Source organism: Lissotriton vulgaris, chromosome 7 (assembly GCF_964263255.1).
Source record: "Lissotriton vulgaris chromosome 7, aLisVul1.2, whole genome shotgun sequence".
Lineage (NCBI taxonomy): Eukaryota > Metazoa > Chordata > Amphibia > Caudata > Salamandridae > Lissotriton > Lissotriton vulgaris.
In genome coordinates, this window is record NC_141695.1 from 1,732,534,918 (window position 1) to 1,732,555,143 (window position 20,226).

Here is a 20,226-nt window from a genome sequence, read left to right on the forward strand (position 1 = left end):
TTCTGAAGGTTCAATTAGTAGAGTATCCCATCTGATAAGCCAAGCTGTTGAGAATCAGTGAGGTAAATGTCCTATTAGTGGAAGATCCAGATGACCTTTCCGAAGCAGTCTATTCATTGCCCCCATCTGCTTCTGTGGAAGAAGAGAAAGGGACAAATACAGGCATAATAATATATGAATCCCTATGAGCTGAACTGCGAAGTGTTGACATCATGATTCCTGGTACAAACTGCTAGAGAGGAATCTAAACAGGCCTTTTATTAAAGGACAGTCAACCTATCTACAAGAGAGGCCAGACTTAGGAATGGATCTTTCCATATCTTCAATGGTGTACTGCCATGCCAAATCTCTGGGTAGGTTGATACTGGCAGGATCCCTCCACCTCCTCAGTAAAACATCATGAACATGCTAATAAAATGGTGATGCAAGAGAATGAGCCTGATTAAATTGGCCAAGAGCAGGATCAGAGGATGAGCCGGCGTTGCATCACTTGAAGACCCATAACCTCATGTATTCTTCTTATGATCCAAGAAAGGAGCTCTCTTTCAATATATTTGTCCTTCTTATCCGTCACAGCTACTTCTTCAACCCATCCTCTGACACAGAAGGCTCAGGAGGTGAGCCCTGGTTAGTATCCATCCTGCAGAAAGGCAGAAACCAGCCCTGCAACCACATGGTAAAGTCTAGCATCAGTTGAATGCCAGGCCTCGCTCTGATGCACCCTTAACCTCATGGACTAGTAGAGGGGGTGCAGGAGATTGAAAAGGAAGAGCCCACTAAATGGCACCTCCAGCAAGCAGAATATTTACACATTTCGAATAGCTCACTGTTAAAGTATTAGCATATGATAACAGCTACTTGTAGCCCATACCTTGGTATGATGGATTCTGCTACAAAGAGACTTCCTCCATGACAGACAAAAGCGGATTGAGTATTGTTCTTCTGAAAGTCAGAGAGGGGCTTACCATACACTCAGAAGAAATACCCATCATTCCAGATAAAATCTGACTTATTCCTAGAAGCCCTTTTCTTCCTCCCACAACCTCACGCAGCATGCCCTTAGAGCCCATGATAGGCAGTGGCGGATAATGACGTGTGAAGATGGAGGCGCAAGCCAGGTAGAGGACCCATCAAATGCCAAGTCCTTGTCTCAGTCAGAGATAGGAAGAAAAAAACTGGAAGAATGAAAACAGACAGCAGGCTGGGCTAGGTTTACACTCTAGCATTCTTCTGAGCCTTATTACTGTCTCAAGGTGGGACCACCCCATGAGTAAGAACAGCTTCAAAGCCGAGGGAGGTTGGGGTAATGGAAGTAAAGGAAGACAGGGGCTAGCTAGGAAAAAAAACAGGATTTAAAGAAAATATGTTTTAATTGTTTCATTTTTCGTCAAACAGGTTAACTTTGTCCCTGTTGATTGCTCACCTTAAATAGGGGGCCATGCTCTCGTAGGAATGGAATATCGGCCGGCGTCTCACCTCACGACTGAAGCCCGTTTTCACATTACGCTGGGTTAGACTCTTCAAACATACACAGTAAAGGCGGCTGTAGATCTCAAAGGCATGGGTCCAGGCCCCCAGCTCAAAAGCCAGGTTCAGCTGCTCAGAGAGGGACTGCGGACAAAATTTAGAAAACAGGTGCATAAATAAGCAGGAGAAGATACTTAAAGGCATCATTCACACTGGAGAACCATATACTGCAGGCAGAATTTAGCCATACGCCACGGCAGCCAGGCATGCGATCTAGGTCAAAATGTGTGAGAGTACCATGCCACATCAGGAGGTCACAGGAGCATTACAGAGGTTGACACAAAAAGGGTTTCAACACAACCAGGACAGCTTAGTTTTCAGATGTGGGCATTTGTATGGGATGGCGAGAATGTTTGTTTCTTTTTTTTTTTTAAAAGACAGAATATTAAAATGTTATTAGAAGAATTTAGTTAAGTGATTTTCTTGTCTTTTCTGTCCAGAATGTCCTTTACTGCAAAAAATATGTTACTTAGATTTGTAACAAATCACCTGTTGAGAAAGTACAGAATAGAAATTCTAATCTAGATAAGGAGTTACGTAACCACACATTGAAACAAATTAATTAGTAGTAATTCATAGTAAGATATCACCAACTGCAGACACCAAAAATATTCTCTAGACTCTTAGACATCTGTGTGTTTTTGAAAATGCATGGTACACGAACTGTTAGACACAGGCCTCATTTTCATGCCAACTCTCAATCAAGGTAGGTCACTGTGTGAATCTCCCACAGTAGTAATTTTTCTTATTCTACACTCTTCTCACGAGAATGTCATTTACCTGCTAACACCACTATCTAAAGTTTACGTCACTTGTATTCTCCTCTGACTGACTATGGGAAGAAAAAGGTTGGGGAAATTTAGGGAGTGCTAGCATTATATGCTCAAGCTCCTGGGAGGCGACAATCATGATTTTAGAAGATAGTATAGGACTGATATTGTACAGCCCTGATGAAGAGGTAGCACACTATGAAACACGCGTTGGCTGTGACTCATGAATGGGCATACTCCTGGAATGATAAGACACCACTGGCAAAGATCTCTGCTCCCCTGGCCTATGATCTTTGAGGATTGATTTTCTTTGCTGTAAGGATCAAGGCATTTACGGACACAGTTGCTTTAACTAAGTCTGAGGAGTGTTTGTAGTGACAACCTCACTGTGATTCTAATCAATTCTTCTAGATAATTGAACTAATGTTAAATGATGAGCTTAATACCAAAGTAAACAAGGTTTTTAAGGAAAAACAAATAGTATTTGGTATCAAAATAAAGTGAGAGACAGAAATATTTAATGTCCCGACTATTTGATAAACATAGCAATTGCATCCCACAAATTATGTTTAATGATCTAATGTGGAGGTCAAGTGGGTTACTGGCACAGTTAACAGTAGCAGCACAAGGCCTCCAAAATTGGGCACCCCTCTTCGTTTTTTTGTAATAATAAACGAGATAGCTTCAGATGCGCGTTGTAGAGCAAATAGCCAGGGACTTAGACAGAACAATCATGATGATCAATACACCGGGTCAAGCTGATCTGTCCTCAAAACATTTCAGTTTCCTCCTAGACCGCTCTTCAACTTGCCCAGTGATGCAATTGGCAAATCAAATACAAGAGATCCTCGCTATATTACGGTTCCAGGTTGTGTTACTTTTGGTTCCTATAACTGACAAACATGACTTCTTGTGAAACTCTAAGTCACATGCAAATTTGCATTTCTTCTCATTGAGTGTTTCGCAAGGTTCCATACTAATGAAAATGATGATTAGTTTTATTGTTTGAATCTGATAAACTGTTGAATGTACAACACAAATGTCAGAATCCTTGAACAAGTTGCTTCTACTTCGTAGTCTGAACTTGCAAATGATGTTAGGCGTAACCTTTCAATTGACACCATAATGATGATGGTAAACACCAAGTGAAAACTACCCTGTAACCCACAAGACCCTTTAATGTCTGAAGGTACAAACTGGGATTCATTCTGTTATTGCCAATTTAATTAAGCAAGAAGCCTAAGCCCACTGTAAGTACCTGTAACGTTTCCACTTATGACAAAGGCAAGGAAACACATGTACGGCTTTGCCAAAGTTCTCCTGGAGATCAGTAGTATGCTTACCTTAACTTCCCATTGGTACCCAACTCTACTACTAACCTTTCATGAATCTCAGCTGCTGCATGGTTGTTCACTGTTGTAGACCTGTGATCCGCTTCCTTTTCCATCCCAAATCAGCAGACACCCACATGGGTTTATCAAGTTCACAACTTCTTAAAAGCTTTAAAATGAGATCTCCACACCCCGATCTTTGCGCAAGGAGTCTACATACGCCCTGTGTTGATGATGTGCTATCTGCTTCTGCCACCTTTGAACAAAGCAAGGTTGACTCCCTGTAATTGCTCACTGAATAAGCAAAAAAGCGGCATGCGGCTTCTAAAAATAAATTCACATTTTTGTCTACCCCGCATGTGATAGTAAAGTCATGACGTCTTGGCTGGGGAAAGCACTTTGTCGACAGGCCGGATGGAAGCCGTCTAAACTGCCTCACCCCCTGACCACCTCTCAGGTACACACCTTTTTGGAGATTGGCAGATATGTTACACAATGGATTATGGGATTTGCTACCTTGGTATGACCACTTCAAGCCAAAGAGAACAATCGGGAAGCCTTGAATTAGTCTGATGAGATGACAAAAGTCTTCAATCATGTAAAACAAGCACCTACTTCTGCACCTGCACTGGGGCTACTGCAGTAAACCTTTCACGTTGTTTTTGTCAGGATTTCATCCAGGGTCATACTGGGGATGATACATAGGTGGATGTCTGTTTGTTACTGTTGGTGAGATTATCAAAACGATAGAGAAGGATTTGAGGCCGTGGACTACCAGCTGTTGGTGCACAGCTCACACACAGGTCAAGAACCGACAGTTCCAGGTCGAGACTAGGAGAGGAGCGCAGCACCTCCTGGCAACTATGAAAAGGCCACAAACTAGCAAGATGGGGCCTGACAACTTTCCACTTGCACTCGCCTAATCTGTCGCTATATGGTGGTCCTCCACATTTGCAGTTGTGTTCTTCTACCTTGTTCGTGTTTCCTGCTAAATCCCTGTGCTTCATGATCCTTAGTCCATTCAGCTGCTTTTCTGATTCGCCTCTGGGCGGTTCTGGGCCTCCTAGTGTTTCCTCTTGCCTTAGGGGCTCTTCATTGCTATCTTCTCTGAAGAACCCAAAGAGTAACATTCCTTCTTGTAAATGTATTAAATGTCACCTTGCCACTTTTTCTTGCAGGGCCCGGGACTTATTACATTCCCATCCACTCCGGGCATGCAGAGGGGTTCTCGTCTGAATGGCGTCCCTTGCGTGGTGTGATTCTCTCTCGTATTCTATTAATCCCTTCGCAGCTGGGCAAATTCCCATGCTGTGCTGGGGGGCACTCGCATAGCGCCCCTGTGCTCGTGGCGAGGTCAGCTCGTCATGAGCCACGGTGGTCGTGTGCTCATGACGAGCTGAGCTCGTCATGACCACACCCGTTTCTTTAGAACGTTCGCACAGCAGGAGAATTAGCCCAGCGTGCGAGCGTTCTAAAGGTCATGACGAGCTGAGCTCATCATGAGCACACGAGCACCGTGGCTCATGGCAAGCTGAGCTCGTCATGAGATTCGAAGGTGTTAACCTTATACCCGGCTTTCCCTGCTCCAGACTGAGTGAAATAGTTTTTTTACCATCCCACTTTCTTAAAGTCTAAACAGGAAGACTGGTGGATTATTGTCTGAGTCCAGATCCTCACTCGCCCTCGCAGGTACAGGTGCATTCGTAACTGGTACACCCATGGAAAACGTATTACTTATTATTCCTCTAATCCGGACCACGGGCCACAAGGCTTCTGCCTTGCCGGCACTCTGTTGCCAGTGTAGTGCAGCTGTAGAAGTATCCACACTCACTGCAGCCATTCCACATTCCGTATCTGCTCGTCTACTCACTACAAAGAAGCACCACCTTTCCACTGCCTGATTGACCAGATAAGAAATGTTTAGTTCAGTTTATTTAGCTTGCTTTCTGTTGATAAAAACCATCACAAATTGCAAAATCAATCAGTATGAAACCAAATACAATTAATAACCTTTATGGAAACAAGAAATAATTAAAAACATGTTGCTGCTGTCAGCTTCTCACAGCACCCTGACTTGTCCTGTTTTGAATCTGACATTTACAGATTTTTTGTGAACTGCTTTGAACCCAGCCACTTTGATGCCCACCTATCAGGAGAATGAGCTCTATGAATTCATGTGAGCCAGAAAACATTTGGAACCAACCTTGCATTGAGTCTGATGCATCACCACAGCAAATCAATTTATTTTGAAGATGGTTCAAGTCTAAAAAATAATGCAAGACACCAAGTAGTGCCACATCATGTGTGTACCCTAGATAAACTTGTTGAAAGTCGACATTTACCCTAGGTCTACTCTGCCCAAGTGGATATACACGTTGCCCTTAGCCATGCCTGTGTCCCGGGTAGCCATGCCTGTGTACTGGGAGCCATGCCTGTGTACTGGGGACACATATCTTTCATGGTGTTCACCGACTTCAAGTATCCTTTTGCAATGGCCCATGATTTGGGGGTTTTATGTGGATGCAAAAAAGGTTCCCAACTTCTGCAAGGACCTCCGATGGCATGTATATCCAAAATCTATTAGAAGCATTAATGTTAGCCTTTAAAATTGTGGATGTCAAATGTGCTGCTGATCAATGTTTGCAAAATGAGTTATCTTAGGGAAATGCCCTAGCAGATCAAGCTGCTAAGAAAGCTGCGCTGTCTTCTGAAGGTGAAATCATGATAAACATAATACAAACTGATGTATTTCTTGAGCCTCCTCTCAAGGATCTGTCCGCGTTACAGGGGCAGGCACCGGACACTGAAATACAGACCTGGATTAATAAAGAATGTAAAAGGGACCCCAATGGTGTGTTGAGGGACATCAGCAGGAGAGTGTAACCCTGAAACATTTGTTCTCCAACATGTATCTCCTGTATCATGGTACTGCCCTTGTCGGACGGGATGGTATGAACCTTTCATGCCTGCAAATGCCCAAATGTATGGTCACGCTTGTGCTCTATGTTAAGCCAACAATATCAGGAAAAGAATCATGATCACCCCATGGACCATCCACTTCCTGGGGTCCTTGTCCATTTGTAGCTGGACTTCATTCAGATGCCCATATGCAGCTCCTACTTGTGACTGTATGTACGTTTTCAGGTTGGGTGGAGGTTTAACCCTGCAATCAAGCAGACAGTATCCAAGAAGTTGTTGAAATAATTGATCTACCGGTTTGGAGTTCCTCTAAGGTTTTGCTAGCGACAGGGCTCCTCACTTCATTTTTTTCATAGTCCAATATGTGTGCAAAGTTCTAGGAATCAGACAACATTGTTACTATCTCCATCACACAGAATTCCCATGAAAGGTAAGGAATAAGGTAGCTAAATATATCCAGAGACACAAATTAAGTAGCCCAATGCCATACACTTGGCCCTCTGGGCAATCTGAGCCATTGCCTTCCAAAGAACTAGATTGAGTTCCTATGGAATAATAACGTGCTGACTAATGATTATCCCTTCCAATGCTCCTATGTCATCTGTAATTCTAAACTTTCATTTGAATGGTGACATGGTCTTGCAATATTGTAGACAATTGAGTCACTATTTCTGGAAAAAACATTCTTATCTTCATGCTCTCCTGGGTGACTGCTCTACCGAAGCCAGACACGACTTGTAACCTGGAAGCTGGGTTTTCATGAAGGTTCATCAACGAAAGTCAGCTGAAACCCTGCCGGAAGGGCTCATACTGAATGATGCTCGCCTCCAATACTGCTGTGAAGTGCCAGGGGATTCCCACGGGGTGCATACTGCTCATTTCAAAAGAGCACCTGCATCTCCTGGACCCACGCTTCTCCAGCCCCTGCCTATCCATCTGCCTTCAGACCAACTCCAGTAAACCAACAAGCTCAAAGGTGACAAGGAGAGGGCTCAATATTTGTGACTCCGCAGCCTCAGTTTTCTCAGGATGCCACTCCTTCCACCGCTTCATCTTCAGTGACCAGTTGGTCACTCAAAACTGGATCCCACTATGGGTCTGACCATCAATCTTTGCTGCAAGCCTAATCATTTGTTAATCGATGTGGGAAGTCACTGTAATAAGGAGTGGCCTTTGCATCAAAGGTAACTGCACACTGCCCTTTTCCCAACAGAGAAGCTGCCACTTTATTTACAAAGTAAACACTTACCTGAACTTGCTGGAAGGATACAGGCAGGACTTGAATCTTTCTTCACACTCGATCAGCACTCACTTGCCCACTAATGCACAAGGAGCTGTACCCATTATTCCTGTTTGATGAACGTGATAATGCAATTCTTGAACTCACCCTATACAGTGGTGTCCTCCAACTCCCCAAATTATTACTCCAGCCTTCATTCACCTTGCAGACACTGCTCATAGCATTGCCTGCGAGACTAGAAATTGCAAATTTCTTGTGGAGTATAGTGAGAGCATCGTCACTCTCGGCCCTATCCTTCACTATGGTCCATCATATTCCTTTTGATTCCCTTAAACGAGTACTGTACAACAGCAGCAAGCCCCACAAGAAGTATTGAGGGTACTATGCCTGTGATCATCAAGCCTATGCATAGTTGCTTTAAGACTGATCTGGAACTTGCAACCCCACCTTTGGGGTCTAGGCCACTTCCAATAATAGCCACAAATGCACTATGGCCCAGGCATTGACCTATTATCTCGCCAAACAAGAGTGTATTTTCCCAATCACATTGCATGCCTTCTCCCCCAAAATGTATGGCTGCCGTTTCGCTGAGGATTGCGGACACTCAACATATTGATACCGGTTTATTCGTCCAAATCCAGTTTACATCAAGTTACCTCTTCATACTCAAGCCATTGACCAAGCTCCATCCAGTAGAACCGCCATTCCGCTGGGAAATAGGGATTAATAGTAGGGTCGCTGCTGTTGCAGAGCCGTCGGGCAAGGTCATATTTCACATGGGTAAGTGAAAGATACTGCAGATCCATCTGGAATGAGCTGCCATCACTATAAGGGAGAAATTAAAAGCAGACATCGGTGCAGATCAGTAGGAATTTATCTCCAAAATACAGGACTTCAACTAAGTCGATCACTCGCACCACTCTTGCACCATCCCAGTGGATAGTCCTTGGCCATAGTTAGTGAATTTATCAAGTACACCTAGAAAGCATTCTGTCACCACCTCCTACAACTGCCAGGGTTCCTTCTACAGCTTGCAGTCTGCCACACAGCTACTACTCCTCCCCTGTTCAGTACGCCCAAAAGCTAGCATTAAGAAAACAACCAAAATCAGCACCACAGACAAACTTACAAAATCACCAAGACGCCCAAATGTTATATACCTCTGCTACATCCTCTTTTTCTTACATCATCCTGCACACAACCAGGCCTCCCTTTCTCCCTCTCTCCCACATCATCTAGCATCTACGTTTAGTCACCCATCTACTGGTCCTACATCACCCCCCAGCACATTACGACCTTCCTATACCAACGGCACTGCTACACCATCCAACAGTCAGCATGAATATACATATATATATACATATATATATATATATATATATATATCCTTATATGCAGATCACCAGAGAAATAGAATGTTGGCTTGCTTAAGTGTGTACAATTGGGTAAATACTTCCAAAAGAATAATTATGAAAAATGTATACTTGGAATTCCACAAAAGCTTCGCACCAAATGCTCCAAATATGTTCCAAGCACGGATGAGCAAAAAAGGACACGTCGTGAAAAATACATCTGTGCATTAATGTGACACAAAATAGGCATTAGTTAAAAAAAAAAAGTGGTTTGGCTAGAATTATGTTCTTGACTCCCTAAAACATCATTGTACTTCATGTTCCAAAATTATGGAGAAACATAGCTCCATTTCAGAGCTTTCTCTGGAGCACTGCCAACACCAAACACTTCTATATTGTTCCCAAATCTACTGCTCCTCTTTGACCACTCAAAGCCAGTGGAAGGAACCTGCATTCACTCACAGTTCCTATATCCCCATTCAGTGCCAGATCTTTATCACCACCCCATGAAAACAACCAATATAATCCCATATATGTAGCACTACTTTACCATACTCCATCTCTTAGACACCAACAGCTGTATCCAGGGATTCATCACGGTATTACTCGACCAGCTCTTAAACACAACGTTTTGCAGCCTTGCCTCTCATACCATTTCCCACAGATAGCTGAAGAACACCATTCCCCAATCCAGTACAAAGGCACTTTCACCATTCCCCATGACCAAGGCTCCTATACCAGTACCCATTGCCAGCATGCCATGGCTCCTGCACAATTCCCCAGTGGTGAACCTACAGCATTCCCCAAAGTTTGCATTTCTACATTTCTCAAAGCAGCTGGAATACCTACACTCGCTTCACCCACAGCCAGTACTCCTACACCAGCCCCCTAAAGCTCATAATCATAACATTCCCCACAGCCAGGGTTCCTAAAACATCCCCACCCCCCCAAACAAAAGTCTCTAATGGGCCAACTGGTCTCAAGCAATTCATCTTTTCTAACTCTTCCTAACATGCTGAAGCCCACTATAAATCGCCACCTGCAACTGAAAGAAAAAAATAAGTCGACTGACCCAAAAAAACTGCCTGGTCTATCTCCAACCTCCTCTTTCTGAGTAAAATTCAAATGTGTATGGTACTGAAACATCTTCTCCAAGGCCATTGATCTGTACTACAACATGCAAGGGGAACCAAAACACCGCAATCAAGAGGGAAGAACATCTCCTTTGCCTCAATCAGAAAAACAGCTCAGATTATCCCAGACCTGTTTGTGCCATACAATGCCAATGTCCATACAAAAAGGAAAGGCTTTAACACAGGGGAGGAATCTAAAGAAAAGCAGGGCAATGGGCGCCATCATCCCTGACCAACATGAGCCAAAACTCAGAACCTGTTCATTCGGATCTACCAAATGCTCAGTGATAAACAGTGCTCCACAAGGATCATCTTGGTACTTTCTCTGGATCTGTGTAAGGCACCTGGCATACCTCAGAGAACATTTGCAGGTGAACTTCAAATGTATGCTGTTGATAAACAAATACACTTCCATAAAGGAAGATGGTCGATAGAAACCAACCTCATTCATTACCTTGTGCTTGAACTGGGTGTTCCACAGGATGAAGGAGAGCTTTCTGTGCAATGAATGGCGCCATGACAGAGAAGCTTGTGATTCTCGATACAAGTTGTTCTCACTTCTCCAGAAAAGTCTCCTACTCTTTTATACGGACCAACAAACTGAGCTGATGTGAGCCCTCATCCCGACACGCCTCAACTACTCTAACAGTCTAAAACGATCAGCTGAAGACATTATTTTCCAGGCTTTAACAACCAAAGACCAGTCAACCAGAATCTGCCACAATCTACTTGTGTAGACCAAAACAATCCACCCTTAAAATGCCCCACTGACTACCAGTAAATTCATAGGCCAAATTCAAAGTATGGTGCACCATTCATAACGCATACTGGGGCAAAGGTGTAGAGTGACTGCAGAACCTGACAGCTTACAGTAAATCCATCTGAGGCGCATATTCAAGATCGGATCACCAAATCGGCCAACAATCCTTCAAAAGGATGAGATACAGTAGCAAATCTTTAAGCAGGCAAGGTCAGAGACTCCTAAATACCCTAATCCCAGCCTAAAAACAGAATCCAACTACATGAAGTTTAGCAGGGGAGTGGCAGGTGAGTGGGGCTGCCCTCCCCAAGCTAGCTCTACTGCCAGGGATCACAACCTGATACAATGCTGTCCCTGAGATCTCATCCCCCAGTACAAAGTGAATAAATCGCATAGCATCATACCCATCCTTAACCTGGCAGGAAAAACTGTGTTTTGCTCCCACTGACAGGAGCCAAGAGGAAATGCTGCTACTGCTTGGTGGAAGTACAAAGGAAATGTAGGATGCTCTAGCGTGACCCCAAGGGACAAGGGCTGCGTGAAGGTATCTCACGGGGCCTTACGGATCCCCCAGGAGGCTGGCAAAAGCAAGACGAGAGAGGGCCGTTGTAGAGCAGAAGCATAAAATCTACATCTTCAGAGGGCACAACATGTAGAGTATGTGTGCAAATAGTATGTGTCCAAACAGTGTGTGAACCATGGCACAATGAAACAGTGAGGCATAGTTTGGTCTATTTCTGGTGGCCACATAGATGGGTTACCAAAAGATGGCATGGCAGATACTACTTTCTTGGTCAAAGAATACAAATTAACCTGGGGTGGGGTAACTGCATAGGGTCATGGGTAGTTGATATCCCCACCAGAGAAGACATGAAAGGCGTTTATCATTGCTTAGTTCTTTTCACAGTGTAACCTTAGACCTTATCTTGTCCAGATTACATCAGATGAAAGTGCAGAGCAATAAGATGAAGAGGAAAAGAAAATTAATTTTAAAAACAGGAAAAGATGAAAGGAAAGGAGAAATAAGAAGAAAAAACTAGAAGATACCTCACGAGTGGAAGGTAATACACCCTGTCCGTTCTCCTGAATAGGAGATACCACAGTGTCATCATCAGTTCTTTCACCATAAGTGACTGCAAAGTGCAAGGAAACACCATAAAAGAGCGGGCCTGTCTATCTTACCCCTACTTTCACTGTCCCTTAAACTAAAACCAGTGCTGGGGTTTCTGCCTTAGCTTCTTAGTTTCCCTGGCAGACACTATCCCAGAGCGTATGAAAAAGGGAGCAATGAAACCAATATTTTAAACAGCAAAATATAAACAAGCAACACAGGACAAGGCTGGTGGGGGCCTGTATGGGAGACATAAAATGATGGAGGATGGGATGGGCAAGCAATACGAGGGAGAGAGGCGGTGCAAGAAAGACCACAGACAGACAGGGAGGGAAAGAGCAAGCTACACCACAGATGGCAGGTGGAGGGAGTGAGAAATCAAGTAACAGCACAACTAGGGGGAGGAGCGTGGGAGGAGGACAGGGCAAGCATCACTTGAGGGAAGGAGGTGTCACGACACACAGCAGTTAGGGGGAGTAGGGTGCAACAAAGAAAATTGAAAAAGATACCTCCAGAAGTGTACGGCCAGTGGAAAGACAAGGCCGCAGATGGGAAGCTTTACTTGGTCCTTGCTCCACTGAACAGATAAACACATGAACAGAAAGTGAAAGCAGAGGTGCTCCCTAATGAGAATCAAGGGAATGAGAGTGATGTTGAAGCCAACCAATGATTAGTAATGGATGGGGATTTTTTTTATTATTTACAAGAGACTTGCAAGGTCATGCACTGTGTCAGACGTAACCCAAAAATGAAGTGCACTATTTTTTTAATCTTCACATTTACTCGACTGGGACAATAAACTTTTCGTGCAGAAGGATAAGGTCAAACAGAAAAGATGCCACCACTTTAGTGCTGAGAAGCACGATGGAAGAGTAGGCTGGGGAAAAGAAGGGAGTGGCGAATCTCCAGGGGAATACAATAGTCATTCAAGGTAACGAATGAGTTCATTAAACCCCTAATCCATCAAAAAGGTTGTACAAGGGACATAAACCTAGTGATCTCTTTTTGTTTTGGAAATAAAACCAGAGTTCCAGGTTTTTAACAATGAAATGCATTACTCCATGACAAGAATCTGAGCCTACCTTGCATATTCAAAATCTAGGAAGCACTGAGGAACTGACAGAAAGGGAGAAGATGGCATAGGTACCCTAGCAGAAGAGGACGGTCCTTCTTTGGAAACCTTCCCGGTTGGTCATATCCTCACTATAAATAGGGAAGACAATAAGGAAAAGAAAGAGGACCAGAAGCCAAATGAAACATCTACCTTTGACAGTAAAAAGGGGTTCTCAACAAAAAATGGAAACAAGCTTAAAATACAGAAAACAAAGGAAAGTAGGTTCACTTATTTATTAAGCTTTTTAGATGGATAACACAAATTTACTGAGAAAAGATGTTTCTTTGACTCTGAGCCAGGCTCCCGCCATCCTAGCCATAGTAACAGTAGCGCGAGGAGGACGGGATCGGACAAATGATGCAAGAAAATTTAGAAAAGATAATTCAGTCTTTGTGGACAATCGCTAAAGTTTTAGAAAAAAGGGCAAACAACTAAATGATGCAGAAGAATTTAGAAAAAGTATTTAACAGGGTTTAAAGGACAGTGACTGTACTAGAGACGATCTTCAGTTATATCTTAACTGTGGAAAAGATATTCCTAACATGGAAGGCTGCTGCAATATAAGGAAAAAAAGACACTGATTCTGGGTTGAGGAATTTACAGTGGAAACTGAGCGATCTAGAGAATACATTTAGAAGAATAAATAATAAATGTGTAGGAGTCCCATAGGATGGAGAAGTGGGGTCTTCCTTTAGTGGAGCAGTAAACCACAAATTTCCTCAGAAAAGCATTTGTGGCTGATTCAAAAGAAAAGTCAAACAACGAAACAATTGCTAGAGGCATAGGATTCAATTTTAGAAGTCTAAGAAAGATGGTCCAGCACAGACTATTATTGCATACAGAATTAAAGAGCAGGTCTTTGAAAAGGTAAGGGCCATAAAGTCAACTAGGGCCTTTGCAGGCTTTTCTTAAATGCTGTTCTTGATTTATTATTTGAGGCTGCTGAAAAAGTACAAAAAAGTTCATAATATTATCTCTGAGTTAAAAGCGTTGGGAGTTTAGGCTCAAATAATTCAATAATCAAAGCGGAGGTCTTGTTGATTGCAGAATTTCTGATGCATAAGAAGTATCAGATTTTCAAGGGTTACTTAATCAAAGGTAAGAATGAAACAAGTTACTAGCATTGAATGAATGCGGTATACTTGGCAGTAGGGGCTTAGGAAGAAGGGATTTAAGTAAGTGTTCAACTATGAGATAATGCAAGGGTTATTAAGTTACTCTTAAAAAATCCAGTGGGAGGTCAAAAAAAGGCATATGAACTTGGGGTCATGGTGGAAAGATGTAATGTATCAAATTGCTAAAATGTAAGCCATACAACTAATAGGGAAAGCAGGTGCTCCCTGGCTGCAACATATCTTCTCCAGTACTAAGGTAAACATGTTACCTTTGGTGAATTGGAGTGTTACCGTTCTTTTGAACTCAGAAAAAAAGAGGCGATGTCATTTGAAGGGTGAGGGGAGGCCAAAGAAACGTTGAAGAGGTGGGGGAAAGGAAAACGGTTAAAAGCAATGCTAAGTGCTATTATGGAATGGAGAATATCCTAATATTATTAATACGTTTATTATGCATGATTAATAACAATCTTTACATATACAAGACATTGCCTAAACCATTAAAAACAAAATAGAAAAAAGGTTAAAATATAGATTGAGACAGATTACAGACCGTGAGAGGATTCGCATCAGGAGTGTTAAGAGCAAACAATAAGTAGATGTAAGTGCATGAAGTTGCTCGATGCCCTCATAGTGTTAACAGGACAGTAACATTGTGCTGTAAAGCACAGCAAATAAAATAGGCTGAGATGTTGGCCAGGTGACTGATGCTTTGTGTCAGGTGGCATTAAGGTGGTTAAAGTACAGAAGGAGTGCCAAATAAAGTGCATAATGTAGTTTGCAGCAGCCAGTTAAAGAAAAGTCTTTTGAAAAGGATTATGATCAGTTGAGGCCAAAACATCATGCTAGGTGTAAATCATAACAGCCCGTTTGGTTAAAAATCTTTCATCAGTGTTGCCGGCCCCTTTCCTTAGTTTGTTTTCCATCCCCTTAAAGCATTTAGCAGTCCAGAATTTTAGTTGTGGATCTGCCAAGCTAAGACAGGTGATTACTGCTTGTCTGCAGGAGCAAAGGCCTTTTTGGCTCCAGATTGGGCGAAGCAAGACTCAACGGAGTCGGAGCGTCCCTTTACAGAGGTACAGAACGAGAATTATGTCCTCCTTTACGTGGTCACACAACCTGCAGCTGCCTGTGTCGTCTCTTCTTAGGCATGGATGATGGATGCACATGCAGTATTAATGGTATGCGGCCCAGTCGGTGTTTCAGGTATTTTGCGTCAAGTACGCTATTGAAGTGGTCTCCCAAATATTTTAGCAGCTTCAAGGTCTTATATCAGACCATCCAAGCATGCTGTCTTTTGGCTAATGTGGCTTTGTCCATCAGTACCAATAGTTTCTTTGCGATTTCCTTTACAACTTTTCCAAAGGAGTCCCAACTTGCAGAGGAGTCCCAGACTTCTTTTAGACCAAACATGGAGATTGTTGTATTGAGATATTTTCTGGTGGGTAAATGCAATCTGTCTTTTATCTCCAGCCATATGTTATCATTTATAGTGTTTTAATCATAAGTTTTGAATTTGTAGCAGCTGTTGCCGAAGGCCACTGCTCTGGCTAGCACCTGTTTGACTAAGGCCAAGTTCCAGTCTGGTCTATGCTTGAGATGTGTGATTGGGTAACTGTTAGATTTGGGGTCTCTAGTTGGCACAGGTAGGTTTTTGTGACAAATAGGGACCCTCGCCTCCAGGCAGGATAAGGGGATTACACTCCAAAAATAACCCCTGCTCACCCCCTTGGTAGCTTGGCACGAGCAGACAGGCTTTATCTCAGAGGCGTTGTGTTAAACATTCGTGACCACATACAGTAACCCAGTGACAACACTACAAATGGGCACCACACAGGTTTTTTTTATCAAAAATAAGTATACTTCATTTGTTACCACAAAGACCATAAACGACAAAAATACACAATACTGTTACTTTAAGATGGTAGATTAAGCTTAGTTCAGTTCAGTTCTCAGATGCAACACTTTGCGTCAATGTACCTTAGGTTGTGTTGCGCTTCCACAGCAAGCAATGTCGCAGCGATGGGAATGCGGCAAAGTTCAGATACAAAGAAATAAAGACGTGAAGATCTTCCAGATGCGTCACGCTTCTCGGGGATGCGAGAAGTTCTCGGTTCGATGGGTGGACTGCAGCGGCAACACCCTGACGATGCGACGGCAACAGCTCCAGCGGCGACACTTCTCCCATGATGCGAGAAGCTTCCGCTCGATGCTACAACTATAGCGGCGACACCCACGATGCGACGGCAGCAGCTCCGATGGCGGTGGGCTTCTCAGGGATGAGAGGTGCTCTTCTTCGATGTGGTGCAGTGCGACAGTTCCATTGGCGACACCCTCCTTCGGAGTTCTGACGGCAGGCACAGCGATGGCGACACGCTCCGACCTCGTTGCGAGATTAGTCTCCTGATGCGGTGCAGTGCGACAGCTACAGCGGCGACACCCTCCTTTGGAGTTGCGACGGCAGCAGCAGCTATGGCGACACACTTTTTCTTCCTTGCAGCACACTTCTCTACGATGCGGTGCAGTGCGACAGTTCCAGTGGTGATACCCTCCTTCGGAGTTGCGACGGCAGGCACAGCGACGGCGACACGCTTCTCTTTCGTTGGGTCGCGTTTCAAGCTCCTTGCGACACGCAGTTCCTCAGAAGGCCCAAAACAGCAGCAGGCACTTCCAAAGAACTCTGGGGAGCTGGGGGTTGAAGTCTGCTGTCCCTGAGACTTCAGCAGGAGGCAAGCTCTTTTCCAAGCCCTTGGAGATTCTTCACAAGTTGAAAGCAAAGTACACAAAGTTACTTTCTCCTTCTTTTGGCAGTAAGACAACCACTGCAGGCCAATCCCCCAAGCCGATTCAGAAAAGGGGGTGGTGATGGACAGAGTTTCTGAATTAAGCAGAATTCTCCTACCCAGTCAACAGATCAGGGCTTGATCCATCACCGTTTTTTAGCTCACTGCACCATCCCAGCTCAGAACCTGGCTACATGCAAATTAGTCTGTCCCTGGCCCAGTGCATCATGGGAACAGGGCAGACCAAACTACCAAGCCAATTCTTTTACTGGAAAGGACACAAGCTTCCGGGGGCCGGTTTCTGGCATTACAGCCGTCTTCGGCCCGGCTTGCTTGAATCCTGATGGTGCAGTGAGCAAGGGACGCACATCTGAGCATACTCTTCCACGCTTGTGGTGGACAAAACGATTCAGAAAAGGGGGTGGTGATGGACAGGGTTTCTGAATTAAGCAGAATACTCCTACCCAGTCAACAGATCAGGGCTTGATCCATCACCGTTTTTTAGCTCACTGCACCATCCCAGCTCAGAACCTGGCTACATGCAAATTAGTCTGTCGCTGGCCCAGTGCATCATGGGAACAGGGCAGACCAAACTACCAAGCCAATTCTTTTACTGGAAAGGAAACAAGCTTCCGGGGACCGGTTTCTGGCATTACAGCCGTTTTCGGCCCGGCTTGCTTGAATCCTGATGGTGCAGTGAGCAAGGGACTCACATCTGAGCATACCCTTCCACGCTTGTGGTGGACAAAACGATTCAGAAAAGGGGGTGGTGATGGACAGAGTTTCTGAATTAAGCAGAATACTCCTACCCAGTCAACATATCAGGGCTTGATCCATCACCGTTTTTTAGCTCACTGCACCATCCCAGCTCAGAACCTGGCTACATGAAATTAGTCTGTCCCTGGCCCAGTGCATCATGGGAACAGGGCAGACCAAACTACCAAGCCAATTCTTTTACTGGAAAGGAAACAAGCTTCCGGGGACCGGTTTCTGGCATTACAGACGTCTTCGGCCCGGCTTGCTTGAATCCTGATGGTGCAGTGATGCACTGGGCCAGGGACAGACTAATTTGCATGTAGCCAGGTTCTGAGCTGGGATGGTGCAGTGAGCTAAAAAACGGTGATGGATCAAGCCCTGATCTGTTGACTGGGTAGGAGTGCTCTGCTTAATTCAGATACTCTGTCCATCACCACCCCCTTTTCTGAATCAATCCCCCAAGCAGCACTTCAGCTTGGGAATAGTCTCTCCTCAGTTTCTTCGGGTTCCTCTCCTCAGTAAAGGTTTCTTCTTGTAGTCCAAAGTGATCTAATTTCATGGGATCAGGGTCCCAAAATGTATACCCAAAATCCTTTGTTCTCTGAGGGGAGAGGGGCATTTGCCCAGTCCAAACCAGTTCTGAAGCACTCTGTTTACCAGACTTCTCCTTTCCTTTCACAGTGCAGGGCAGGCACATCAGACGCCCCACAGGAGGTGGAGCCAGCATTGTGGAAGGCAAGTACAGTCATGGAGCACTTTGTTTACAGGACTCCTGCTCTTCTTTCAGTGTGCAGGGCAGAGACATCAGCCGCTCCCCAGGAGGTGGAGCCAGCATTGTGGAAGGCAGCCACAGCCCTATTCAAGGTTCAGGTGCAACTCCTCCCTCCCATCTAGATGCAGATCTCTATATTCACCACTGGGTGACTCGGCTTGTCTCTTAGAATCCCCCAGCCCTGTCACTCACAAAACCAGACAAAGTAATACACAACCTAGCAGAGGCAGGTTTGAATGGTTAGACAAGCAAATACATACTTTCTAAAAGTGGTATTTACAAACACAGAATGATAAAACCAACTTCACTACAAGATGTATTTCATCATTCTGAGTTCAGGCATACTAAACTCGAATTTCTACCATGTTCTCTGAGACAGTTAGGATTGCAAACATGTAATATTCTAACAGCCCATTCTGGCCTATGGAGAACAGGTAGCCTTGCAATAGGGAAAAACGAAAATGGCTGTAATTCACCATTAGGACATGCCACACACACCAGGCGTGTCCTAACTTTTATTTGCAATGCACCCTGCCCTTGGGCCTACCATAGGGGTGACCGATATGAAGAAAAGGGAAGGTTTAGGGACTGTGCACTTGCCCAGTCAGCATGACAGTGCCAGTCTGCACGCAGGCTCTGCAATGGCAGATCTTAGACGACACACTTTACAAGGCTGCTTCTGTGGGTGGCACAAACAGTGCTGCAAGCCCACCAGCAGCATTTGGATTTAAACGCCCTGGGCACACTTAGTGCACTAGACTAGAGTCTGACAAGTAAACCAAATAGCCAAATATTGAACCACTTATTAATACATCAATTTACAATGGGGAGCACTTGCACTGTGGCACTGAATAGCAGTGGCACAGTGCCCAAAGCTTCTAACACCAGCAAAAATACATGAGGCAACAGCAAAAATGGAAGGGAGACCCACGCCAATGGTGCCAGGTCTAACAGTAACTGTAAAGATTGCCAATAAATCCTCACTCAGGCTTTGTCTCCCCATTTCACCCCACAGCGGCTCATTCCCGCCGGCCAGGGTAGGGGTTACCTTTGCCTGGGCAAAGTACAATATGGGAGTGTACAAGGGCCCTTTTAGTTTTTAGGTCGAGCCTGAGTCAGCACACATGCGCTGCTCAGCGAGACTGCAGTAGTGGAGAATGGAAGAGTAGCTCCGCACACTCCCCGCCCATGTTTGTCATTGGCTTGTGTCAGTGTCCGTCCTAAATGCTGGCATCTGGTTCGTAAAGAGGCTTGTTAGTCCCTCCTTAGTACCGCCTTGTCTTCATTTGTAATCTCCAATGGCGACTGGCCCCTTTATCCGTGGTTACATTGTGACGGTATGTGTTCTTAAGTGTATAGTGTGTAAGCACTATTTTCTTTATTGAATTTCTCTTTTGCAAGCATGACGTGCTTTACTTACATTCAGTGCGCCATGCCTGCTTTCTCTTTTGAAGCAGCCAGGAAAGGTGCTCCCTAATGAGAATCAAGGGAATGAGAGTGATGTTGAAGCCAACCAATGATTAGTAATGGACGGGGATTTTTTTTA

The 20,226-nt window shown here is 44.4% G+C and overlaps 1 protein-coding gene across 1 annotated transcript in view; it reads right to left on the reverse strand.

Moving 5' to 3' along the window:
• The window catches only part of LOC147706488 (protein mono-ADP-ribosyltransferase TIPARP-like), a 105,724-nt gene that overhangs the window by 33,886 nt on the left and 51,612 nt on the right, over positions 1-20,226 (reverse strand). The window contains exons 4-5 of the mRNA XM_086932983.1: positions 8,444-8,612; positions 1,424-1,611 (exon numbers count right to left, since the gene is read on the reverse strand). Of these exons, the coding sequence (XP_086789109.1) occupies positions 1,424-1,611; positions 8,444-8,612 (357 nt within the window). The remainder of the gene's footprint in view (positions 1-1,423; positions 1,612-8,443; positions 8,613-20,226) is intronic.